General features: G+C 41.2%; 1 protein-coding gene across 2 annotated transcripts; it reads right to left on the bottom strand.

The window, feature by feature from the left end:
- Nucleotides 1-1,237: 1,237 nt before the first annotated feature.
- On the bottom strand, nt 1,238-26,802 carry LOC119728741. 2 transcript variants are annotated; one of them, XM_038201100.1, is made up of 8 exons: nt 26,709-26,802; nt 23,409-24,055; nt 21,169-21,357; nt 18,435-18,589; nt 15,491-15,598; nt 8,360-8,572; nt 5,149-5,217; nt 1,238-1,492 (listed from the first exon to the last, which is right to left on the bottom strand). In XM_038201100.1, the coding sequence occupies exons 2-8, from the start codon at nt 24,004-24,006 to the stop codon at nt 1,346-1,348; spliced, it is 1,479 nt and encodes a 492-aa protein (XP_038057028.1). In that variant the 5' UTR covers nt 24,007-24,055; nt 26,709-26,802; the 3' UTR covers nt 1,238-1,345. The 2 variants fall into 2 exon arrangements, with proteins under 2 accessions (XP_038057028.1, XP_038057029.1); XM_038201101.1 differs by lacking the exon at nt 8,360-8,572.
- Nucleotides 26,803-26,902: the final 100 nt, after the last annotated feature.

The following is a 26,902-nucleotide window of genomic DNA, read 5'->3' as shown; positions in this document are numbered from 1 at the left end:
ATAAATGATATCAAAAAAATAAACTGAGAAAAATAAAGGTATTAAGTATTCTTTTAGATCATTTGTATAAAAAAGTATTTACTGACAATGCATAAGGCCCCCCCCCCCCCCCCAAAAAGTCTCCGGTTTCTGGTATGCGCGCGCGTTGCCGTAGCCATGCGGGTCGGCAAAATGAAAAAGTTTTTTTTTCAAAGAAAGATGATGTCTCAAAACTGGAATCCTGCTGCTGCACAATTTCAACGTGTTTTTAGATGGGGTTATGGTCGAGAATAAGCTTTATGTGGCCTCTCTGGACTCCCATATATTTGCACTAAGTTTAGTCGGGCACCATTTGCAGTCATCAGCCGACATTTGAGGCAAAAAAAATCAGGTAAAAAAAAAAAAAAGCCGCGTCACTGCACCACTTTTTGGCAAGCTCCATACCAGAAACCGGAGACTTTTTTGGGGGGCCTAAAGAATCAAGTATTTATTTTGGTAAGTGGCTATATACGTATACACCATTCACATGGGTCTGTGTAGGAGTTGGCCAACAGAACTTAAAAAATAAATGATATCAAAAAAATAAACTGAGAAAAATAAAGGTATTAATTATTCTTTTAGATCATTTGTTTAAAAAAGTATTTACTGACAAGGCATAAAGAATCATTTTTTTTCTTCAAATAACAGTATTTATTTTGGTAAGTGGCTATATACATGTACGTATACACCATCCAAATGGATCTGTGTGTAGGAGTTGGCCAACAGAACTTAAATATATATATATATATAAACTAGTTGCATAGACATTACATGGCAATTGTAACAATCTCTTTAAAAATAAACAAACATTGCATGATCACAACCCCATAGTCACAACCCCATAGTCACAACCCCATAGTCACAACCCTATAGTCACAACCCCATAGTCACAACCCCATAGTCACAACCCCATATCCGCAGAAACACCCCATACCTCCAGAAACTTCTTGGACCTCGTGCTGAGTAAAAGTCAAGTCTGTCATGAGCCAATACGGCCGATCAGGCCAGCATTTATCTCCGGTTTCCTTGCCGTGAAACGACTGAGAATATCTCTCTTCCCCCTGGATGGGATGCTAGTCCATCGCAGGTTACTCCCCAGCTGATGCCGGTACCCATTTATACTCCTGGGTGGAGAGAGGCAAGTGGGGGTGAAGTGGCTTGCCCAAGGACACAACATATGGCCGGCGGCTGGAATTGAACCCCTGACCCTCTGATCATGAGTCACAAACCCAAACCACTAGACACACTCCCCCGCATGTGGTGTAGTAAGTGTTAGTTGTTAGTTGAAATGAACCATGGAATTCAGTCACTGATCAAGTGCTTGGAGTTACACTACCTGATGAGGTGCTACCGTACTGATGATCGGTAGTCCTTCACCGCTTAAGTTCCCAACGATGATTTTGGTTCCAAAGGCAACCGCGATGGCCAGAATGGCGGTGACGATGGTGGAGTAGTTCAGCACAAATCCATAGATCTTTAGAAAAAAATTAAAAACAATTTCCAAAATAAAGTTAGAGCTTTTATATTTAATTTAAGGGCTGTGCATTTAAAGGTAATGTACTACATTTGCAAACGTCAAAAAACAAAACTATCAAATTATTATGAAATACTTCCTTGACTGGAAGTGAATAATAGTCTCAAGCATCCTGTGAAATCACTGCACCCAATATGCTGTCATTTTCAAGTACCGGTAAAGTGGAATTTTTGTATCAATTTCCAACGATGGTTGGCTGACCATCATTGGGAAAAAACAACACTGTTTTTCAGGCACTGCTGCGTTCTGCGCCACAATGCGGGGTACGCGCCACGCGTGCGCCAATCTCCATATATGAGGAGATTTGTAGCACTACGCGCGCAAGGTAAACACCACAGACATGGCCAGAAGGGGTGTCTTCACGAAACATGAAGTAAAATTTGTTGAACAAATCGTTGGAATTTGGTCAATTCTTGACTTATTTTGACTTTTTGACCGAAAACTTATTTATGAATGGGAATATGTTCTTGGCAGGTTAATAAACAAGTGCATTTAAAACCGGCAAGGGCCTGGACGCGATTTTTTTTCTCCCGAACGACATCCGCATACATGGTTGTTTAGCGCCCTCTACGATACTTTTATGATAGCATGCAGGTATATAATTATTTGTTTCCCCGCGTTTTGGCGAGCAGTGCAACAGCTCAGTCGATAAAGGGTGGGATTTTGCACAGCAAGGTTGCGGGTTCGAATCTCGGTTCTGCATCCGAATTTTTTCCTTTTCTCATCTGAGGCTTTGGAGGATTTTTTTTTAAAGGGAAATAAAGTCCGAATTTCATAGCGTTTAAATTCACTTTTTTTTCAAATTTTATATTTTCTTCTCATGTTTTTATAAAAATTAAGTCCAAAACGTCATAGCGTATACCCATATGTGGATGTCGTTTGGGAGAAAAAAATTCGCGGCCTGGACATGAATAACTGACCAGAGCCGAATCCGTGACCAGGCCCCTAGCAGGTTTTAATTGCACTTTTTTAAAACCTATCAAGCTAAAATATAACAGTTCTTGCACCGGCTTCAAAGTTATAATGTGATTAGGGTTACGTACGAACAGGGACAGACATTTTGTGACAAATGTCCAGTCTGTACGCATAAATCCTGATTATAAAAAAACAAATAATTCTTCACATTGACTCCGAGTTTTCTAGGTTTTGACTGATGGCATTCCTCCAGGGTAGGCATCTTCTTAAATCAGACAACATTAGGGGATCATTAAATGCTATGCTTACTTTGTGACTTTATCTAAAATGTCTGTCCTTTGTTACGTACGTAGCACTTTGAAAAACAATATCCACCATATTTTCTAAAATACAAAACCAGTTATATCCTTTGCCGGTGAGGATATTTGTTCAAAGCTTGCAATGTTTACAGCAAAAATTGAGAGACCAAGATCCTAGTTTTATTATCTAAACTCAAAAGGTCTTTTTAAATGTCACACTTTTGGTCCCATTAGTGTGGAATTGCCAATATTCATTCCCTTTATTCAGTCATCTTTTCAGAACATTTGTGTTCACAAAGTACTGGACCTCTTTCTACTCTGTGTTTGACTTGAGAATTTCAGATGCGTGCTGATGTACGTTTTGAAAGGAAGCCTTCATGTGTGCATGGTGGTTTTCAATGAACTGAACCAAAACAGAAATATGTTACGGACTAACCAACAGTTTGATGGATTTTTCAATTATCAGAACAATCATGGCAAGGCTTAGCCACGCTACATTGTCCTTTTGTTGCAATTGGTAGGCACTTCCAACATTAGCTATAGGGCATCGATCGTCAACAGATTTATGAACACCAAATATCACAAAAGCACAATCCGCAAAATGGGAATTGAAACTGGCTGTTAATCTATCTTAACATCGGTTGCCGTGGTCCAGAATTCACAATGTAAGTTTCAGATAATGGGAATGATCAAATCGACTCGGTACAGCATGCCACAGTCGGTTCCTTGATTCCTGAGTTCTTTGTTCCCTGACCTTATTATTTTGATTTATTAGGGCACCCAGATAAAGTGCCATGCACATTTTCCATTCAATTCAATTCAATTCAATTTCATTTATCGGTCCTTTCAAGGAAATTTGTCTGGTTAGGCCAAAAAAAAAAAATAAGTCGGTCTCTGGTCAGCGCGCGCGTCGATTTTAATCATGCGCGTCGATCTTTTTTTTTTCCAAAATGTTCCGCGGTAGCTCCAACAGTGCCCTCTATTTCCGCACCTCCTCAATTTTTTTTATCAAAGAGCACCAAGGAATAGGAAATTGCACCAAGGCAAATGATCGAGAGCACCAAGGCAAATTATGGAGGACACCAATGTACACGAGGACACCAAAAAAGCAAAATAGTACCCACCTTGTCTGTACAATCCAAGCTTGAAAAAAAAAAAAAGCAAAAAAAAAAAAAAAAGCCGCATCCCCGCGTCAATTCCGGAACTTCGGTCTGACCAGAGACCGAATATTTTTTTTTTTTGGCCTTACATGCAATACATAAATCAATAAATACTAAATTAAATGCAATTTAATTACATCAACAAGTTGAAATATAATCCCAATTACCATAACAATTACATTTAAATCGTAATTATAAAATAACAAAAGAAGCAAAAATCATGAAAACTGGCTGTTTTGGCTTAGCAAATGTTGACGAAGTAGGGGCTGATCTATAACTTAAGTACCACATGACCATCTGGCTTCCCGGTGATTGTCCACCATTGCAGTAGGCATGCATCACGCGTTGTACGCTAGACAGGGCGTATTTTCCGTGTTTGGTTGTCATAATCATGCTGACCTAGCAATGGGTGTTGGCTCTGCAATTTTTCTCACAGTGTTTGCCATCCATCACAGCTTTGAAGGCTAGCCTACTACCTACTGTGCACAACGCTATATGATCTTCGCCTCCTACAATGGCAATGCTGACGTTATATTCCACAAACAATTGTAGTCAAGTACTTTTTTCGGAGTACCGAGTACTGCTGAGTACTTAGATTATCGAGTTCGAGTACGGGTACTTGTACTTACGAGTACAAGTACAGGTCTCCGAGTACGAATACTTGTACTTCCGAGTACGAGTACGAGTTCTTGTATTCCGAGTACGAGTACGAGTAAGAGTACTTCTATTTCCGAATACGGCCATACGGCAAATGGTTCAATGTGAGTAATTGGCCCAGGCCCAGTCAGACCGATATACAGACCCATTCATGGCAAGCTGTTAAATGTGTTTGTCTGGACGTGCACAGAGGAAAATCAGGAAACTTTGATTTCTCCGCAAGCCAATCAACCATTTCAAACTGCAAGTATCGATAAAATAAGGCCATAGTCAGTCAAGCTATATACCATATTTTTCTAGTATGGCTATTCCAGTATGAGTACTTTGATGATCGAGTACAATTTCGACATGTCGAGTGCGAGTACCTTGCTGCCCAAGTATGAGTACCGTCATTTCGAATACGGGTACTTTGACATTCGAGTATGAGTACAAGTACTCTAAAAGAAAAGTACTCGAGTACTAGTACCGAGTACGAGTACTACAACACTGATTTCACATTCCAATTTCCTACACCTTTCCTGTACAATTTCCACACAAATACAAGGCCAACAAATGCTCTACTCACAGTGAAGGAAAGTGGGGCCTGTCGGATGAACATGATGACCTCCATACGTTCGTGTGTTGGGCAAATCATCTATACGACAAATAAACCCATAAAAAAACTTGTAGTTTTCTCATAACATTTTAAGACACTCTAAGACCTGCGCTTTCTTTTTACTAAAATGGGGTGCTGTGTAGCACTAATGAAGTAGTAAAAGAAAATATGAATTAAAGTAGTGCTCACCAGTTATTGCTCTGCCAAATTTCGGACACTTGTCCTTCTCTAGGGTGTAGCAAGGTTGGGGACGATTCAGTGCAACCTTGCTACACCCTGAAGAAGGACAAGTGTCCGAAAATGTGGAAAAAGCAATAACTGGTGAGCACTTCTTTAATTTATATTTGCTTTCATTTGACCTTTTATTAGGTCTACATGACTGTCATAGACGTGGACAAACTAGTTTTTGACCATTCTTCTGTACATGGCCGCTATTACTTAACTTGAGCTTTATTTTCAACGCCGTTTTCACCACATACGACCAAAATCTCGTAAATTAGGAGTATTTTTAAACAATTTCAAGTTTGAAAAATCTGACTCTGAAAAAAGTGTACACTTTTTGGGGGCCACCCTGTCCAGAAGCTTGATATCAAAATGTTGAAAAGTTGATAACTTCTTGCTTTTCTGACTTTATAAATAAAATCTATCAGTTCATTTATGACACAAGAGTGAAACTAAAACATGTTCATGCAGACAACTTTTTAAAGTTTCAATCATCAAAGCTTCACCTTGAAAACATTTACAGTCGACTCCCGTTAGTAAAAACTTTAGCTGGAACCAAGCCAAGACATTTCTCGTGTCGGTCCCATAAGATTGTGCACATAAAGGCACAGTCAGGACAAAGGCTTTATATTCTCTATAACCAGAATTTGTATTAAGCAGAGTTTGTATTAAAGGGAATACACAACATTTGCAAAAACATCAAAAACTAAAATACCAAATTATTATGAAATACCTTACTGGACTGTTAGTGAATGACAGTCTAAAGCATCCTGTGAAATCATAGCACATGGTGTGCTGATATTTTCAAGAAAAGTGGCATTTTTGTATCAATTTCCAACGCTGGTCGGCTGACCAGCGTTGAAAAAACAAACTGGCTTTTTTCAAATATAACCCCCAATTGACCATATTTAGTTAGTCCGCATTTTATTTGCAATCGATTACAGGTCTATGAGTGGGTACAAGCCAGCTAGACTGGTTCCCTGACCTTACAATTCACTGACGTCTACAAATTGCTCTGTTTCATCTTAATTGGGGACAGGGCACCAGACTACGAGAACACGATTGTTTTTCTTGGTTTTTCCAGCATCTACGAACACAAAACTTCAAACGAGTCAGTGTAGCAATATTTGCTATAGTCCTAACCCCCCAAATCCATCCATTTCTGAAAGTTACAGCAAATGCAAATATTGTATATTCCCTTTAACGGGAGTCGACTGTTTTCTTTCTAAAACGGTACAACTGAGTGATTCACACTTTTTTGGGCTGTTTTTTTTTCCTTTTTCTTTTTGGACAAACAAGTTCAAGTCAAACAAAAGCTGTTTTGGTAACCGGTCAAGTAAGACTTTATACAATGGCCAAATTCTCTCCACCTATTTTACAACAGCACACCCAATAGGTCTGGACTTGGTTCAATGCCTCAAAACACTCCACACCCTAAAAAAGGTCACTGGACTCATGCCTCCAAGCCCTCCATTGTAAACAAGCTTAGAATTGAGCACCTGCGGGACAGAAATAAATCAAAAACTACCCTGAGACCAACAAGGATATATAATGGGCATTCCATGGTGTGACGCTGAGAAACGATACGGTTGAGTTTTTTTAATTTGGGTAAAAAATTTTGGGTTTTTTTGGCTAAACTTAATTTAGTTTGTCATTTTGGTACTTTGTTTTGGCATGCAAAATACAAGTGTTATTGTGAGTTTTTTTTTTTTGGGCAGAATGAAAGGTTCATATTTTATGCCAAAAGAGTTTTTTTTGTTTAATTTTTAGTTTCTAATATGTTTTAACCTAAAGATGGGCGGACACACTGTAAGCTGAGTTACCGCAGCGTGAGTTACCCTTTTGAGGGATTATCCATCTTGAGATTTCACGATTATTTTTAAAATAATTGTTATGGAAGCATATGTCTTACACCCTTATGATGTGGAGTGTCATGGCCTAGCGGTTAAGAACACCGGACTCAACTCGGGTTTGAGCCCGCCGGTTGAACACTTGTGCCCTTGAGCAAGGCACTTAACCATTTTTGCTTCCTCCTTCGGATGGGACGTAAAGCTGTAGGTCCCGTGTGTTGTGTAATCCAATGCACGTAAAAGAACCCAGTGACACTTATCGCTAAGAGAAGGGGTTTGCCCCGGTGTTTCTGGTCTCCTGTATAAACTCCCACGCAGAGTATTTAGGAGATGAACCAACCAAGAACAAGATGTAAGGGTATTGAAAAGACTTTTTTTTCCCAGTAATGCCCGGTATGATAAAACTTTCAAAGGCAGGGTATTTTTGGCATGTCCCTCCTGTGTAACGTGATGCACTGATAAAAAAGCTATTGCCAAACCAACAGAAGTTTATTTTTTTGGCCGTTTTTTTGTTTGTAGTTTGGTCACTTTTAATTTAAGGGATCTTCTGTGGGAAATTGAGTTGAGTCGAGTCACAGTGTGTGGTTGAGTCAAGACAAGGCCATTTCTTCAATTTCTACAACACACAAACATTAATGTGATGCGACCAAGCTAAATGAGTCCTTTGTCGACCCTGGTCATTTTTTTTTCCACACAGTTTTGAAAAGAGCACAATCTCAGCATTACTGAAAACTGCAGGCGATGTGAAAACTGCATGCTGATTCCATCTTGAGTTCAAAAATTATGGAAGTCAGAACACCAAGAGATGTGATGAAGTGATGTGATTAAGTGGCCCTATTTTGGCCTGAATCTCCAAATGAAAGTTCCCGACGAACGACTCATTTTAGCTTGATTGCATCACATATACTGAGCGACACTTCTAGTAACATTTCAAAATTAAAAAAATATTATCATTTGTTAATTTTAGGGGTTTTTTTGGTACGGTCTCAATGGAAAGCCACAACTTGCATGCAGATTAAGTTGGAAACTGAACTACTCCATTTGAAAACGCATTGCTCGGGGTGCCACATGCAAAAAACAACGACATGCGATCTTTTGAAGACTGTTACCTTGGCAACTCGCTCCCCTTCCCCGTTGACCTCTATCGGTCCAGAGCACAGCAGCGGCAAGAGGAACAGCGGTATGAAGAAGATGATCATGTCTAAGATGCTGGCGTCGTGGTCAATCCAGTACATGAGGTAATAGAGACTCCATAATAGGATCAGGATGATCCAGCACGTGATCCAGCGCTGGAGGATGGCAGAGGTCGTGTTCAGACGACACTGAAAAAAATGTCAACATGCTAGAGTTTATTATGGAGTCATGTTGTGCAAACCCAACAAAAACCGACCCGACCCAAAACCAACTTCGGGTCGCGTCGGGTCGGTTTTTCCATCATTTTTCATCATTTTGGGGATTTTCGGGTCGGGTCGGTTAACCCTAACCCACCTCACTCCTCCAAAATCCTCCTGGCGGTTTTGGAGGATTCTAGAGGATTGAGGATGAATGGTGATTGAATCAAATGAGGATTCTGGAGGATTGAGGATGAATGGTGATTGAAGCACATGAGGATTTTGGAGGACTGAGGATGAATGGTGATTGAAGCACAAGAGGATTTTGGAGGATTGAGGATGAATGCATTTTGAGGCAGGACTGTCTGATGATTTTGAAGGATTTGGCGTTGGTTATCCTTCATTTAAACACGAGTGCAAAGTTTTGGGATGAGGAGGATTTTGGAGGATTGAGGATGAATGCATTTTGAGGCAGGACTGTCTGACAATTTTGAAAAATTTAGGCGGAGTTGCAAAATTTTGGAGGATTTTGGAGGATTGAGGATGGTTGTAAGCAACAAGGGACTAGGGGGTTAGGGTTAAAATTAAGCCATCTTGTGAAAAACCCGAAACAAACCAAAAAAAAAAAAATCTGAAGCACACTACCGGTACTTTTTTTTACGACAAGTCGCAAAAGATTTCTCTAACGATGAAATAGGACCCAGAACCTAGCGAAAATTTTTTTTTATTCAGCCGGTTTACTAAAATTGCACATTTCAAGAGCAGTGCACTTCAATGAACTCTCCCAGGAATCAAAGCACTTTTGGGAAGTCTCAGTGAAAGAATAAAAATTGGGTTGTTCAAGGACAAACAAATCCACATACATGTACCCCGTTATGGGTGTTTTTTTTCCTGCTTATGCAAACAGGCCAACCAAGCTGTTGTCATGTTTTTTTATTCCCACCTTCAGTGGCACATTGTTCACTATGAACCTCCAAGTTTTCAATGACATCCCCAACGCCCAAAAAAGAGTTTCTAACCTAGAGTAAATGTTTGTTGATTGCATTTTAAAGCCGGAGTCCATCATTTGCAGCTATCCAAAAAGTAACTGCCGTAATTATTGTTGAAAAACATGCTTGGTTGAAAGACAGTAAGGGGATTAAACTCCCTGTGAAATTATTCTTTCTGGCAAGCTGTCATTTTGAAGAAATTAACAAAAGAAGGCCTCCAAAACGGTGCTTCTTAAGAAGCACCATAGGAAATTCAAATTAGTAGTTCGTTTTGTTATTTGGTCAAGCGCGCGCAAGCATTGGCACAACGCACACATGCGCGAGGTTGCTATAATTCGTCGCATCAGTGCGCGACATCGCGTAGCTGCAATCGGCTCAGTGAGAACGTGTCTCGGATGCTGAATTCAGACCCAATTCAAAACATGATTCAGCAACTTTTGATTTGAAATCGAGATCCTAGAATGCTGTTTTTCTCGAAGTATACAGCTGAAGCTGAGCTGAAACTTCATCAGGTTAGTTGTTCAGAACCCTTCTTTAGATCTTGAGCACTTGCTTCAAACGAACAAAATGCACAAATTACAAATGATGGACTATACCTTTAAAATGCAAAGACATTTGATCCAAATAGGTGGCCACAGGCAATCGTTTTCTGAAAATGAACTTTTGTTTTTAATTAGTGATGTTTCTTTGGAGTGGTCACAAATATCTGTGGAAATGTTCACGTTGACAATTTCTATGAGAAAAGTTTCATTTCTCCAGCCATACGTCAAGAATCCGAAGGCATTTCAGATGGCAAAAGTGTGAAATTGTTCTTAAAAAACCCTATACATACATGTATTTCCAGTTTTTAAAGATCAACTCTTTCAATTTTTTAATTCTTTGAGTCTATTACATTTTCCACGTAGGCCAAATTAAAAACAAATTTAGTTTCTTGTTCCACTCACATCCTTTTCTCCTGCTACAATTTTTTTTTCTTTTTCATTTCACTTTTTTATTGGCGAAATCTGCTGTATTTTCTGATATTTTCACCATCAGAAATATCATGTGTCTTAATATATTATATATTTGATAAACTTAACCATTTTGAGGGAAAGAAAAGCTAATCTTAGAAAAATGATGGCCGTGTTGAGAAAAAACACAGCATCCACCATCTGGAAAAAAAAACAGATGAAAATGGTAAATGTTTTGAAAAAGAATCCGTCGCGGGCAAAAAAAATAAATATATAAAAAAGTGCCTGTGAATAATATTACAGATGCTTCTTTGGACTAACTTTACTTACGCGGTGCACTATATTTGAGAGTCAAAATTTTCAGACTGATGTTAAAGAGGGAACAGCCACTACACTTCTAGTCAAATTCTATGAAAGAAAGTAGAAGTCCAATGCTTAACCCTTACGTCCTGAATCTATCAAAATCCACACCTTTTTTGAGGATTTCGGCAGATTCAAGATACCTCCATATTGAACAAGTTGGGGGATTCTAATGGACTCAGGACAGTAAGCCTACAGTACTGCAGGATTTTGATGGATTCAGGATACTTCCATATTGAAAAAAGTTGGGGGATTCTGATGGACTCAGGACAGTAAGCCTACAGTACTGCAGGATTTTGATGGATTCAGGATACCTCCATATTGAGCAGCTGGGGGACTTTGATGGATTCAGGATCTCAACAGTTTAACTCCTTGGCTACATGTTTGGTGTGTACGAGGTATATGTACTACACTGGTGGATTCTGATGGACTCACCGGTGGATTCTGATGGACTCAGGACACCAACTTTTTTTTGCATGACAAAATTGGTGGATTTTGGTGGATTCAGGATACTTTCTAATGAAAGTGCTCAAGGGGTTAGGGTTAAATAACTGGATTCGGCCCAGCAGTACAGCAGATATCTTTAGCCTTGTTTCAACAGTGTGCGGGGCAATATGTGTGTGCGGGGTAATATGTGGGTGTGGGGCAATATGTGGGTGCGGGGCAATATGTGGAAATGTTACGGTGCGTGAAAAGGAGAATGTTCAAAAGAAACGCTCCAGTTCACCCAAGAATGGTTATAGCCACAAAACATTCTGGGTGAAGTTGAAATAACAATGATATTTACTTTGCTGTAAACTCCTGTTTCAATGGCAATTTTTTTAGGGAGGTCACAAATGACCGCAGTTCTGGAATTCAGGAACTATGGAGGTAATGCTTGGTAGATCCTCTAAAGGTATTGACAAGTGGTTTATCCTGGGAAAGCGACCTAATTTAATTTTGTTGCATATCTCCTTTGTGTGGGCTGTTGTAACTGACTGACCATGAAATTAAGCCACAACTGGAGGTGACAAGGTGTCAGCAAACACAGTGTACATGTACAGGGGAGTAAAAAAAAAAGCCGCACCCAAACCCCCAAATTATATTTCATATTAAAAAAATATGTAGCACCAAACATAATAATGACTGGAAAGCCAATTTCATAAGCTACTTTTAGATGAAAAAATTACTGAAATTGCTCAATCCGTTTAAAGAATATCACCATTTCAACACAATGACCGTAAATTCAGTCAGAAAAATCAAAAATCATCATCACACAAAGTGTGCGTTAGTGATAGCCTCGTTGCCATTTTGCAAAAGGCTGGTTCCACACTTACATTTGAAGGACAGTGGAGGGACCGGAAACTAGTCCCCGCAACAGTGTTAGTGGTTTCCATAGGAAAGAAAAATTCTAGCAGTGTGTCTAAACTTTGTGATGCTATCGTATATGTTCCAAAAAAGTGTCCGCCTGACTATTTTTGAAGTAACTACAAAACCAAGAGGTAATTTTCTTTTTCTTTTATTGTGCAGATACTTCTTATCCTTGGCCTAAACTGCTATGAGTTTTATTCAATTTTCACCATGCCTCACTGCACAATGGTCAATTGATCACAACAACACTTTTGGACACTGTGACCAAGTGCCTTAATCAATTTCAGTGCTGTGTTATGTAAGCTGTGTAAAAATCCTGCATGTTGTGAAAAAAAGGCTGATGTGGTTTGGGATTGGAATCATAATAATAATAATAATTTGGGAGGCTAATCATCCTTACTCGCAGCTGGTATGCTGAATTGCGAAGGACGCGGCTACAACGTGGTCGGGCCGCTGGCACGTAAAGGCGCCTATGGCTGCCGGCCACATCGACCCATATATGACCACGGAGCACAGCCTGAGATCGAAAGTGTTTGATTTTTCCGGAGGGAGGAAAACTGGAGGGCCCGGAGAAAAACCCTTGTGGCACAGGAGAGAACCAACACACAACTCTACTCACATGCGATCCGCGGCCAGAATTCGAACCGTGGTCACCTTGGTGAGAGGCGAGCGCTTTACGCACAAGCCACCCATGCCACCCAAATCATTTGCCCTTGAGCATTAAACTGAGGTCTTGCCATGATGACTGATAGCCAGGCAAATGATTCCAATCCCATCCGCAGCCCTTTTCACAACATGTAGGATTTTACACAGCTTGCATAACACCGCACTGAAATCGACTGAGGCAAGGTTCTTAGTCACAGTGTCCAGAAATGTGATTGTGATCAATTGACCATTTTGCAGTACTAGTGAGGCCATAGACATATAATACAACCTATACACGACATTTGCTATTGCGCCTGTCAGCAAAATGCTGCGCGTATAGAATAACTAAGAAGTATGCGCGTAAATCGAAGCCATATGCATGACACTCGCTCATCGCGATATTAAGCCGCGTGACGCAGCCCGTTTTGCTCACAGAATTTACAATGTAAAAGCAGATAATGTCATGTCTAGGTTTTATTATATGTCTATGAGTGAGGCGTGATGAAAATTCAATTAAACTTGTAGGGGTTTAGGCCAAGGATAAATCCTATCTGCACAATTAAAAATGTTCGAAATCTACTTTGTGGTTTTGTAGATATTTCAAAAATAGTCAGACGGACACTTTTTTGGAGGGACTACTGTAGTTGCCAGAAGTTGAAGACTGTATGAATTACAACAAATAAGTCTTATGTAGTACTTAGTGTATGTGTAATGAAAAAGTACAGGAAAACGTTCCAAATCCCGCATGTGGACCAAGACTAACAATTGTCTTCATTCAATAAACATGTAGTCCGTTGACACAGCCTAGGTGCATTTTACTTGATTCTACCACGTGTGGCTTTTTTTGGAGACCTACGAAAAGGACTTCACAATCAAACTGAAGAAAAACTTGTGCTCAATTGAAATTCACACTTTCTGCTGGCATGTACAATACGCTCAAGGTTAAATGACTCAACAGTACTGATTGCACACAATGAATGAATTCGGTCACTGCCAGGTTACGGACATATACCCTCTGCATTGTTAGGAGTGAAGTTTGAGCCCAGAGGGCAGTCTTTGGTTTCAGTGCTGCCCAGTCACAGTCCGTTAATATCAGGAAAGTTTTCAGACTTTGCAAGGTGTGGTGATGAAACTTTGCCCCCATACAAGTACACCGACCCATTAAAGGGAATATACATCATTTGCTTTTGCTGTAATTTTCAGAAATGGATGGAATTGGGTGGTTGGAAATATATATAGCAAATATAGTTACACTTGACTTTTTTGAGGTTTTGGGTTCAAAAATGCTATAAAAACCAAGAAAAACAATCGTTTTCCTGTAGTCTGGTTCCCTGACTCCATTTAAGAAGAAACAGAGCAGTTTACATACATTGGGGAATTGTAAGGTCAGGGAACCAGTCTAGCTGGCTTGTACCTGTTCATAGGTGTGTAATCGATTGCAAACAAGTGCGATGGTCAACTGGGGCCAGTATTTGGGGAAAAAACAGTTTTTTCCAACGCTGGTCGGCCGATCAGCGTAGGAAATTGATACAAAAATACCACTTTTCTTGAAAATGACAGTATGCCAGGTGCCATGATTTTACAGGATGCTTTACACTGTCATTCACTAACAGTCCAGCAAGGTATTTCAAAATGATTTGGTAGTTTTATTTTTTGATGTTTGCAAATGTTGTATTTTCCCTTTAAGCCTTGCCCACATGGGCAACAACGCTTTGTACCTATTCAGAGCCACATTGAATGGTCCAGCCTTAAACACATACACACCCTAGCACGTGTGTATTTGCCTGCAACCAGGGACCCCCTATTGTCCCTCTTTTGCTTGTACTTCAACTTTTTAGGAAGATCGCTCATATATTTTGTACACGATCAGAAATTGGGGACCTCTCAGGAATTGGAGACCCTATTGTCCTCTATTGTTCAACGTCCCCCACTGAATGCAGAAATAAACTCACCCACACCCATCCACACACGCATTTAATGTTTGCCCCAAATTCCCTTCTTTGGTTCTCCTTTGTCCCCTTACAAATCTAAAAATACATAGTGTTACGGCTATGGAGTACATGTACTCCAATTTCTTAAGACAGACTTGCGGGGTACCATTGTCCCTATTGTTGCCCTTTGTTGGACTTTTGTGATAACATGTTGCATCAATAAGGCCCCCCAAAAAAGTCTCCGGTTTCTGGTATGCGCGCGCGTCGCCGTAGCCATGCGCGTCGGCAAAATGAAAAAGGTTTTTTTTCAGTGAAAGATGATGTCTCAAAACCGCCAAACTCACTGGTTTGACTGGAATCCTGCTGCTGCACAATTTAAACATGTTTTTAGATTGGGTTATGGTCGAGAATAAGCTTTATGTGGCCTCTCTGGACTCCCATATATTTGCACTAAGTTTAGTCGGGCACCATTTGCAGTCATCAGCCGACATTTGAAGCAAAAAAATCAGGTAAAAAAAAAAAAAAAAGCCGCATCGCCGCACCACTTTTTGGACAAGCTCCATACCAGAAACCGGAGACTTTTTTTGTTTGGCCTAATGGCTGTGATTGCTCCCAATGCCTTCAGGCAGAGTTTAATGGGTCGATCCGTTGCTCCAGCAATCCCTGGGAAGTTGAATGTCTTACCTGCAGCCTCCAGTAGCGGTCCAGAATTTCAGCCTTTGTGAGTAGTTTCACGGCTCCAGTGTGGACAAAAGCTGATGTGACAGACTCCCTCTGGCGCGGCACAACTCCCTAATCAAGAACAAATATAATACATGAGACTTTCTTCCATTTCGAACAAGTGTGGGAACAACTCCTGAATACATACAAATTTATCCAACAAGCAAAATCCAGTAATTTTTGCAGAGAAGTTTTTTGCACTTCCCACATCCTCAAATCATATGCTCGATGCAAACGATCGAATTAAATAACCTTACATCCACACACCGATCAAACGCATTCAGGTCATTCCACATATTTGGGTTCCACTTTGTTCCTGTCCCTGTTACATCTGACATCTATGATTATACAGGGTGGATAAAAAAAAAAACCGAGATATTACTGCTAATTGGAACAGAAGTAGGGCTCATGTGAATCAAAGGGAGATATCCTCTGTTAGGGTTGAATCTCCTCTTTAAAATGACACCCTGGTCATGTCCTTACATTCACGGTTGACTGAGCAGTGACCAATTTTATGAAAGGGTCTATTGAGAGAACTGCGCTACTTTTCATGGTGAAATCTCTTTTTTTTCTCTCTACCTGCCTTGAATGGCAACCATAGCCTTTCACTCTGTGACAAATGACACCACAAAAACCACAATTGAAAAGTGGCGCAATTCTCTAAATAGACCCTTTCATAAAATTGGTCACTGCTCAGTCAACCATGAATGTAAGGACATGACAAGGGTGTCATTTTAAAGAGGAGATTCAACCCTAACAGAGGATATCTCCCTTCGTTTCACGTGTGCCCTACTTCTGTTCTAATTAGCAATAATATCTCAGTTTCGTGTTTTTTTTATCCACCCTGTATAATTCTTGTGCACTCTTTAAATTAATGCAGTCGTCCTCCAAGAGTGATTATGAATAACAATAGTAACAATAGATATCTTCATGAGCGCGCAAGCTTTAGCACATCCACAGCATGAAACAGTGCTGAAAGGTACAGTATATCATGTCATTTGTGCATTTTTTTTTCATTTGAAGCAACAAAAATGCTCAAAACCTAACTTTTAGTTGATTTAGTTCAGTGAATGCAGCATATTCTGAGAAAACAATATTCTAGGATATCGATTTCAATACAAGAGTTGCCGAGTCATGTTTTGAATTGCGCCTGAAATCAGCATCCAGGACACATTCTCATTCAGCCGATTGCAGCTCCTCGATGTCACGCACTGAACAAACGAATTATGGCAATCATGTCAATGCTTGCATGCTTGCGCGCACCCATTTACAGCTTTGCCAAATTAAAAACGAACCACTAAGGCCAAAAAAAACCCCCAAGGTTCCTGTTTCTGGTATGCGCGCGCGTCGCCGTAGCCATGCGCGTCGGCAAAATTAAAAAGTTTTTTTGTTTTTTTCAAAGTAAGATGATGTCTCAAAACTGCCAAACTCACTGATCTGACTGGAATCTTGCTGCTGCACAATTTTAACGTGTTTTTAGATTGAGTTACGATCCAGTATAAGCTTTATGTGGCCTTTCTGGGCTCCCATATGTTTTGCACAGAATAGTCGGGCACCATTTGCAGACGGTGTTGTATTTTGTAATTGTGTGTGTAGAAGCCAGACGTGTGTGTGGATGGTCGTGTATCTGGAACCTGTAAACACTTTTTAATTAGCGCAACGTGTAAGGGAGCAGACTAATGACCAGCCTGGCAGCACAGGCACGATGTGGATGACGCTGTATGGTCTGACGTTACCGTTTTCTCTGATTTTCGTCTTGACTATCCAAATCTCCCGAAGAATGTTCGTGTCGGTCGAGATCGTAAGTGGGTGCAGAATTCTCAAGCCTTATGGCCTTACTGAGGTCACCTCAAGCTCCACCATGTCCACCCTGATGGATATTTTTGAGAGTTTTAAGGGGATCGAAGCATCATCATCTGCAACATCGGCCGACATTTGAAGAAAATAGTAGAAAAAAAAACCCAAAAAGCCGCGCAGACGCATCACTTTTGAGGCAAGCTCCATACCAGAAACCGAAGACTTTTTTTTGGTCTAACAGAAATTTCCAAAAATGTGTCTTTAGACGCATCTTTGGAAATGACCTTTTATTATTTTCTTCGAAATGAGAGCATGCCAGAAGGAACAATTTCACAGGGAGTTTAGTGCCTATCTATACCAAGTACTTTCTTTAAACCAAGTATGTTTTTCAACGATAATTTCATCAGTTGCTTTTTGGATAGCTGCAAATGATAAACTCTACCTTTAATGTTTGCACAATTTTCTGTTAGGCCAAAAAAAACAAAAAAAGTCGGTCTCTGGTCAGCGCGCGCGTTGACTTTAATCATGTGCGTCATCTCCTTTTTTCCCCCAAATTGTCCACGGTAGCTACAACAGCGATCTCTATTGACGCACCACCTTAAATGTTTGTACCACGGAGCACCATGGAATTGAGAAATTGCACAAAGGCAAATGATGGAGGACACCAATGTATTTGAGGACACACAAAAGCAAAATAGTACCCACCTTGTCTGTACAATCCAAGCTTGGAGAAAAACAAAAAAGCTAAACAATTTTTTTTAAATGCCTTGCCGCTTCAATTCCAGAACTTTGGTCTGACCAGAGACCAACAATTTTCTTTTGGCCTTATGGGCTCTGTGTGCCAACAAAGAGGGCGCCCTTTTACCTAGGAACGATGTCCCATGGGTGGGACATTTAGCTGGTTGACGCGCACTGTTCCTTGTGTGTGACACACGTACACCAGGGGCTTTGTACTACGTACACGCAGCAAAATTGCAGTCGGGCAAGATGGCATCGGTCGGTCACCCCCAACTGTACTTTCTTCGCCGGTGAGGGGGTACTTGTAAAATGGAACGGATAGTTAGCACAACCTTTCTAAACTAGGCCCAGAACTGACCACTGACATGCTTACCCTTGTGGTTCCTGGCCCCCTGTCAGCATGGTCAGCTGCAGTGTCTGGCAGTTCCTGCTCTAGACCGTCTCCATCGGCTAACGCCGCGTGTCCTTCGGTCAGACAAGACGAGACGCGATGCTGCCTCCTCTCAAACTCACTCCTATCCCAGGCCGCTGAGGGAACGTAAACAGAGAACAGAGGTTTCGAATGAAACAATTTCAATTGAAGGTTGAGAAATTATGAACAGATAGTACACACAGCTTGTATTATTCTGAATGTGCACATACCGTAGCATCTTTGCATTTATAAGCGTAACCCTGGTCCGAAAATTTGGGACTCTCAATACTCTGTATAAAAGTCCCAAAACTTAAGCAGTGTTCTCCAACCTGTAAATATAACCTGGTGCCCTGCCAAGTTTTCTGAGGCACCCGCCAAGCTGCCGCCAACCTTAAAAAGTTGCCCGCCATGCTTAAAAAAAAAGGAAAAAATAATAAAAAAGAAAATCGAGTGGGACTACCCTTACCCTCCAGGGTACATTTTGGCCAGAAACTCTGCCAAAAGCAGTAACATGGAAGATTTGTCAAACTGATGACAAGCCTGCCCATCGTAGCAATCAATCAGGTCAAAAGTCTCAAGGCCAAACTGCCTCAGAGTCCCTGGTCACTGATGTGTTAAAAAAGATGATGCTGAGCCAGTATTGTACTTAATTGTTAGTGTTACTGTGTTAGAAATGGCCTAAAAGTTGTTATCCGTACATAATGTACATGTTCATCTGCAAATAGTGCCCCCTAGCCTAAAGAAATGTATGACTGCAAATAGCGCCCTTAACATTATTATAGCCCCCCCCCCCTTCCGCTTTTTGACGGCACACCGACCTTTAATTTTCAAAGTTGGAGAACACTGCTTAAGATATTGAAAACATACAATACAAGAAAATAGACTGGCACCTGAAACAACCAGTCCAACAACTCTTCAGTAATGCATCAATAAACTGTGCCAAAAAAAAACACCATGTGGTATGAACCGGGAACTAGTCTCTATTTACTACACATTACTCCATAGTCATCCACCAGACTACTGACACTGAATAAAGAGGTCAATCTTTTCAAACAGTCGGACCATGGATGGACATGTACCAGTCTAGTCTTTAGCCTCATTTTGAAATCACTTGACTTCCCTCTCATGTGCAAAATATTGAAGAAAAGTCTCCTTTAACCCTAACCATTCCAAATCCTCCCAAATCCTTTTTTCACATTGGATGAATTTGCAGGATTGACGTTACATGGCAAAAGTGTGTTGCTGATTTTGGAGGACGCACTGTGTCAAGGTCTTGGGCCGGACCTTGTATTGTTTATGTTCAGCCTAGCATAAATTTAGTCCATGATTATACTTGAAATCCTCTGCACTGCTCCAAGATGTCACTGCCTCTGCCTCAACCTATTGAGTCACAGCCGGAGGATTTTGTAGGATTCAGGCAGTGGTCACCTCTCCAAGGACCATATTCAAGAAATAATGGAGGAATTTGCAGGATTGAGGCTATATGCTATTTTTCCCAGGAGGCCAATTGGAGGATTTTGCAGGATTGAGGCTACATCCTAGCAAAAAGGCCTAGGGAGTAAGGGTTAAAAATTGAATTGAGTCTGCAAAGTTGGTTTGTGAAATACTGAGGACATTTTCTTTGTCCAATGAACATTTTGGAGAAATTTGCTGGCTAAAGAGTGAGTAAAGTTGGCCTGATTTATTTTTGCACGTTTCAGAGCACTCTAGGTCTCAGTCTGGCGTGACCCTAACCCCTAGGCCCTTTTTCCTAGGAACCACCCTCAATCCTCTAAAATCCTCCACAATTCTGCACTGATGTTCAAATAAAGGATAAATGTAGCCACTGCCTTAATCCTTCAAAATCCTTCACCAGTCCTGCCTCTCAAAATGCATTCATCCTCAATCCTCCAAAATCCTCCTCTTCTTTAAAACACAAGTCAGCTTTAATCCTCCAAAATCAACCGATACTGAATGCCAATGTACCCTCAATCCTCCACAATCCTCCAAAATTGTATGTTGCATTCATCCTCAATCCTACGAAATCCTCCAAAACCGCTCAGAGGATTTTGGAGGGTTGAGGAAGGTTAGGGTTAAGGCATCATAAGGCTTAAGACTTTTGATTGACCCTTCAAGAGATCTCCCCCAACTCTCTCCAATTCTTGACAGTACAATTGTGCACAGAGTTCATACCATGTAGATTTGTTTAAAGGGAATGTACAACATTTGCTTTTGCGGAAATTTTCAGAAATAAATGGATTTGGAGGATTGGTATGTTATAGCAAATATTGTTAAACTGACTTGTTTCACGTTTTGGGCTTGTAGATGCTGGAAAAACCAAGAAAACCAATCATGTTCTTGTAGTCCTTCACAGGTGTGTAACAAATTGCAAAGAAAATGCGAAGTAACTAAATATGAAAATTCAGGAGCACTTTTTGAAAAAAGCCAGTTTTTTTCCCAAGGCTGGTCGGCCGACCAGCATTGGAAAATACAATTTTTCTTGAAAATGCAGCACACCAGGAGCCACGATTTTACAGGATGCTTTAGACTGTCATTCCCTAGCAAGCCAGTAAGGTATTTCGTGATGATTTGATTATTTCGTTTTTTGATATTTGCAAATGTTGTATCTTCCCTTTGAGCCAAAGCAAGATCATCCTTATCTGGAACCCTGTTCCCTAAACTCCCTTACACATGATTCTGCCCCTTCAAACCTCACCTTCGATTCTGCGCACATCCAGATCTTCTTTGATGTCCAATCGGGTGTCGTCACCCCCGACGGATTCCTCCAATTGCCTCTCTTGGACCGACGCCCCGTCTGACATCGTGATTGGAATCGCACTGTGTCGGTTCTGCATCTCATAGATCATGGCATCGTCGTCTAGCTCAAGCAAGAAATGACGGATGCCTGAGAAAGAGGAAAAGAGAATCACGTTGGGTTCAGTGTGTGCTCAAGTAACGCTTTCAGGTGAGGGACTCAAATTTTGTTCAAACTTTTTTTTTTTAATAACTATGTGCATCATTAGTACAGTAAAGAACGCACAACTATTGCTAGCTCCCATAGAGCTATATTAAATTACTAAGAGCGCTAACTCATGTACAAAGTGATGCCTGCTGGGCGCATCCATGTTTGTACACAAACCTATGGAGAACTTTTGTACGTCTATTTCCATATCTGGGTTTGTATTCCATAGCGGTGCGTCATCGAAGCTGATACGCCCAAAACCGAAACGCACGATCAGCAAATGAGCATGTTATTTTGCTCTACGCAAACAGCGCAATGTGTGCGCGTCCCTCCACTGCTGATGCTTTTCGCCATGACGTTTTTTGAACCGTCAAGATGCGCTTAAGTTGTTTGCGTGTCTTCTACTTGCGCGTTGCATTTAGAGGACACTTTTAAAATTCAATCCATCTTTTTTGATTGTGTTCTACAAACACGCACATAAATTCAAAATGTCTGAGCCCAGAGCGGCTTCAAAGCTTCTCCGTGCACACGAATGACGAGTTAGCGCTCTAGTAATCTAATCTAATTTAATAGCTGGATGCTAGCTCCAAACTCCAGGTCCTGTTCTGATCTGAGACAAGGTCGGTTCATACTCGGCGCGAAAGCAGATACGAACATGAATTTGTGACGCAACAGCAATTTCACTGCAATTGCGCAAAACTCCTTTGTGCTTCTGACATTATAAAATTTTAAGTACAATTCATAAATACCTCAGACAGTTTAGCTATTCCTATTGGTCGAGAGCCCGTCACGTGGCCGGTCTTAAACGGATGATAAAGACATGGCTAGCTGGTCTTAAACACTTTTCCAGTGTCACAATAAAATGTGGACTCCTAAAAATCCAGTGCCTCTTACCGTTTCATTGGTTGAACGTTCACAATCCTCACGTAGGCATGCGCAACACAACAAGCGAGTCAGAAGTTTACAGTTCTAAATTCAAAATGCAACGCCCCAGGTGCGTTCTGCGTGACATCGCGCAGAACATGTTACGCGCGCGTCAATCTCCATAAAAGGGTTGTTTACATCTTACTCGCCAGCTGAACACTCCATTATTTTGCTAGAGGGATGTTTCAAAAAGCATGAAGTGAACTTGTTGAACAAAATCGGGATTTTTTGAACGAATTATTTGAAAAATTTATACGGATAAGGTATTTATGAATGGGAATAAATATGTGCTCGGTCGGTATTTATCACTCGTTTAATACCGCTTAGAGTCTGGGTGCTGATAATTACCCTCGCCTCCGGCTCGGGTAATTATCAGCACCCAGACTCTAAGCGGTATTAAACGAGTGATAAAAACCTCCGGAGCACACATTTATTCCCTTATTATACATCAGTACTTCAAACTGTGGACTGACCACATACATGTAGTATCTCTCCTGTTTAAACAGTCACAGATAGTCTAAAATTCCATCCACTTCCCCTGCCATGCCTTTCACAAAGGCTAGTCACAAACAGTCCGATAAAGCAAGCACTCTGACTAGTCAAATTCAGTCAACAGACAAAAGCAGGAAACTGTTGGCACATCTGTCTTATTAGTCACCTACAGTCAAAGCATAGCTGTATCAAGTTACATAAACAGTCACAGCCACTCAATCTTGCTTTATATAGGTTGGGAGCTCCTAACTGTTGAAAACAGTCACTGGATTGATTTTGACTGAAAGGACAACTTGACAAAGGATGTATATTTGCTTAGGAGGGGTATCCTGAGTTTTAAAATAGATCATTTTGAATAACTGAGGAAGTGTAGTAAAGATGGTCCCAGAGTGCACAAATAATTATATTCAATTGATTCAGAATGCCTATTCACTGGAAGTCTTTTCATGCATGTGGCTTACACCTGTCATTAGCCTAACAAGTTATTCGTATTTCAAACTTTTGGGCCAAGTGACAGTCATTGAGTGAGACAGTCAGTCAGTCATAGGATTACAGCAAGCAAATTAAGAATTACTTACTGATAGTGTGAGTCCGGCAAACAGACATACACACCACGGCCACCATGAGGTTCCAGATGAAAGATATAACAGACAGCACCGTTTGACTGGGGAAGCGAATGTAGCATATGATGGGACTAAGGTTCACACTCTCGCACGGTTCGGCTCCGGACTCCGAACAGTACGAGATGTAGGCGTATATACCAATGAATAGAAGACTGAGAACCACTAGCAAGAGGGAAGCATTGACCTTGAGGATGGTCTTGGAGTGAAGTCGCAGGCTCTGGCGGAAGACCGAGTTGGTGAAGAGCTTGAAGGCTAGGAGGTTGGCGTAGACCGTGACGCAGCAAAAGCCGGCCGCCATGATGACCGTCACCGAGCCGTTAAGGACGTCGTACTTGGTTGTGGTGGCTTCAATGTCGTAGACGACATACCAGGTGCACGTGACGAAGTACGTCATAGTGCAGGCCAGTGTGAAGATGTAGAGAGCCGTAGCCAAGATGGGCTTGTCCTGCGGATGGGTCTTAATGCCCAGGGACTTGGAGATGCAGAGCCACAGCCACTTCGGCATGGGCTTGGACTGGCGGAGGGTCGCGCTGCTGTTGGATGGATGGAACATGCTTGCCGAATGCTAGGAATCCCTCACAAAGACCGACAGGCAGAATTCCCTTTATAAAACAGAAAAAGAAGAATGAATCACTCAACATCCCTCTCAAGTCTCAAATTCTTCAGAAAATACTAGGTTTGGGAAGATTTTGCAGGATTGAGGGTGGTAGAGTCTGGCAATTACTTTACATGTGGGTTGATACCATTGAGACTGGATAGGACACGCGTATACTTGCGCGCAGTGAAGATTCGGAAAACGCAGACACAAACAGCTGGGTAGTACAGTGAGGGTTTAACGTTTGCGACCGCGCATGCGTAACGTGCGGGTGCTGCATGGTCTGTGTGTGACGAACGCATTTCAAACTTTCGAACCCTCAACGATGACTACGCGTGCTTGCACAAGATGGAGGGCGCTGTGTCCTATCCAGTCTTACTAATGGAGATCAATGGTTGATACCCCCAGCAAAACAAATCTGGAGTGTTGAATGTATTAAATACACAGCAACTGATGAAAACTAATGTGCAAATGAGTACATGAAGATGTTTTGATTGCATGATGTCATTTCGCCCCAATCTATGAACAGTTTCAATGCAAATAAATGAAGCCACTCAAATTTGGGACTGAGATAGTCCGAGTATCTTGGACCCACCTTATGGCCTTTCTTGACATTCGGACTATTGCCAGACCATGTCCGAATGTTCAAAAGGCGATAAGTTGGGTCCAAGTTACTTGGACTACTTGTGCAGCACTTGGGTTTATTTCGGAAGATAAACAGCTCACCACTTCACAGTTCACCACAAATTCTTGTTGTGAAGTAAATGCAAATTTTTTTTTTTTTTTTTACGGCACCGTTGTTTAAGATGATTTGTATGCTTCAACTTTTGTGCGAAAAAGGCTTCCATTTTGATTAGATGAAAAATTGCAGAATGCAGATTTGTTTACCACGTCCCCCTACTTCCATAACTGTCTGGAAGTAACGTCCCCCATAGTCCGAGTAACTTGGACCCAACATATCGCCTTTTTAACATTCGGACATGGTCTGGCGATAGTGGGGTCCAAGCTAATCCTTATATGCCGGGCAACACAATTCTGTCATTGACCCAAAAACCCAACATTGCCCAACAAAAACATCAGATTTCACCCTCAAAACGGCCTCCAAATTACTAGATACGCCACCTGAGGTACAAGTAGACTTCGATAATTAAGATGGTTGTACTGAAGTTTACTTACGATCCGGATGAAAAGTGAAATTTTCCGTTAAATTCCGAGAGCTCCCCTCGCGATCGTGAACACGTTAAATTTCCGACTTGTGTTTGAATTGCGATGTGGTCTTCATGCCCAGCGTTCATTCGACGGTCCCCGTATCCCGAGTGTAATTCCATTACCGAGAGCGCGCGATGCAACCGAACGCGCGCGATGCATCGATTATGATAATGAGTAGACTGGATCACGTTTGTAAACACAGGTGCATTTCGAACGAGAATAGGGAGTCAGGAACTAGGGCAGATTTTATGGACGGAAACCAGTTCAAGCTAGTTCCCGACTCCCTTTCATCGTTCGAAATGCATTTGGGCAATTCCACGGTTACTCACGTTACATTTTTGATGTACTTTTGAGCTTCCTTGGGCTGTAATTTCCTTACTGAAAAGTTTTAATAACTGTTATCCCCATGGTAGATAGAGTAGACCTAGACCTACCTAAGCACCAAAGATGACATCCAGAAAAATGTGTTATGTATGATAAACAAGACACACAAAATCGGTTACTCACGATACGAAAATGTAACGCGAGTAACCGATTTCGTGCAATTGGAATTTTTATGTGTAACTCAATCAATCATGTAAATGTTGGGCACGATCGGTGGGGCTGCGCGATCGTGCAGAAAATGCACTTGCGCGATCTGATCATCGGTCGATTCCTGTAGCAGTGTGTAGTCTCAGACTTCCCTTTTCAAAACAATCCTCAAGAGCCGTATATTAGAAAGAACATGTGATCGACTGATGGCGGTGAGATCGACCAATAGCGCAGCACGATCGACCAATTGTGAAGATCTACACCGATCGCGCCCCAACATCAATGGAAGGCCCAATGACAATGTGAATGTCTTTCATGTCTTTTTTGGGGGCGATCATGTAGTGTAGGGCTCGGTTCCTATAAGGGAACAAACTCCACTTTAAAATTATTGGACCTACCAAACTACTAACTAGTTCGCAACATTCTCAATAAACAGGTATGTCATAGATAGAGGGCAGGGTTTTGAATTTTTTTAGGGAAATTTGGGGGTAAAATTACGATGACAGCGCAGCGACAACACGCGACCCGAAAATAAAGATAGCGATCACCGCGCGATGTACTGTGAGCACGCACGGCGCGCTGAATCGCAAGGCACAACCGCGCAGGAAAATCATGATTTCTACCCCAAGAAACTGTTCAAAATTGCAAAACGGGTGTCAATAGAATTGAGAAAAGTCTGCTTTTGATTGTAAAGGTGATTTTTGAGCAATAACAAACATTTTTGATTCTAATTTGATCAAAACAAAACAGGGGCCCGGCCCTACACTTCACGATCGCCTGGGGGGGGGGGGGGAATTCAAGGCCGCTTCTAACGAACACATCAAAATCGGCTCGTTTAGACCGGAAATAACTGTAAAATTGTGCATTTGTTATTAAAGATAAGAGTAATCTAACTGAACTTGATGACACTTCACTCCTACCTAGGAATCTCCTCGCAAAAGTGACAAAAACAGAGAATTTGTCAACATCCACAACCAAAAACTCCAAGGCTACTGTGGGCGGCCATTGTTTGGCTGTTTCACATACTTACAATATATTTTTCTTGTAAAGATAATTCTTTTTACTGTTTACTGTTAAAAAAAAACACTAATAAAACGTTTTGAAAAATCATTTC

This window comes from Patiria miniata, unplaced genomic scaffold, assembly GCF_015706575.1.
Source record: "Patiria miniata isolate m_02_andy unplaced genomic scaffold, ASM1570657v1 HiC_scaffold_20, whole genome shotgun sequence".
Taxonomy (NCBI): domain Eukaryota; kingdom Metazoa; phylum Echinodermata; class Asteroidea; order Valvatida; family Asterinidae; genus Patiria; species Patiria miniata.
This window is presented reverse-complemented; position numbering and strand designations above follow the sequence as displayed.

Excerpts from the sequence above, each read along its gene's own strand:
- LOC119728741 (XM_038201100.1), bottom strand. The coding sequence starts at position 24,006 with ATGTTCCATCCATCCAACAGCAGCGCGACCCTCCGCCAGTCCAAGCCC. Across the intron at positions 18,590-21,168 it reads GGATGTGCGCAGAATCGAAG|CGGCCTGGGATAGGAGTGAG; the intron begins GTGAGGTTTGAA and ends ACGTTCCCTCAG. Across the intron at positions 15,599-18,434 it reads GGGGGCCAGGAACCACAAGG|GGAGTTGTGCCGCGCCAGAG; the intron begins GTAAGCATGTCA and ends GTTCTTGATTAG.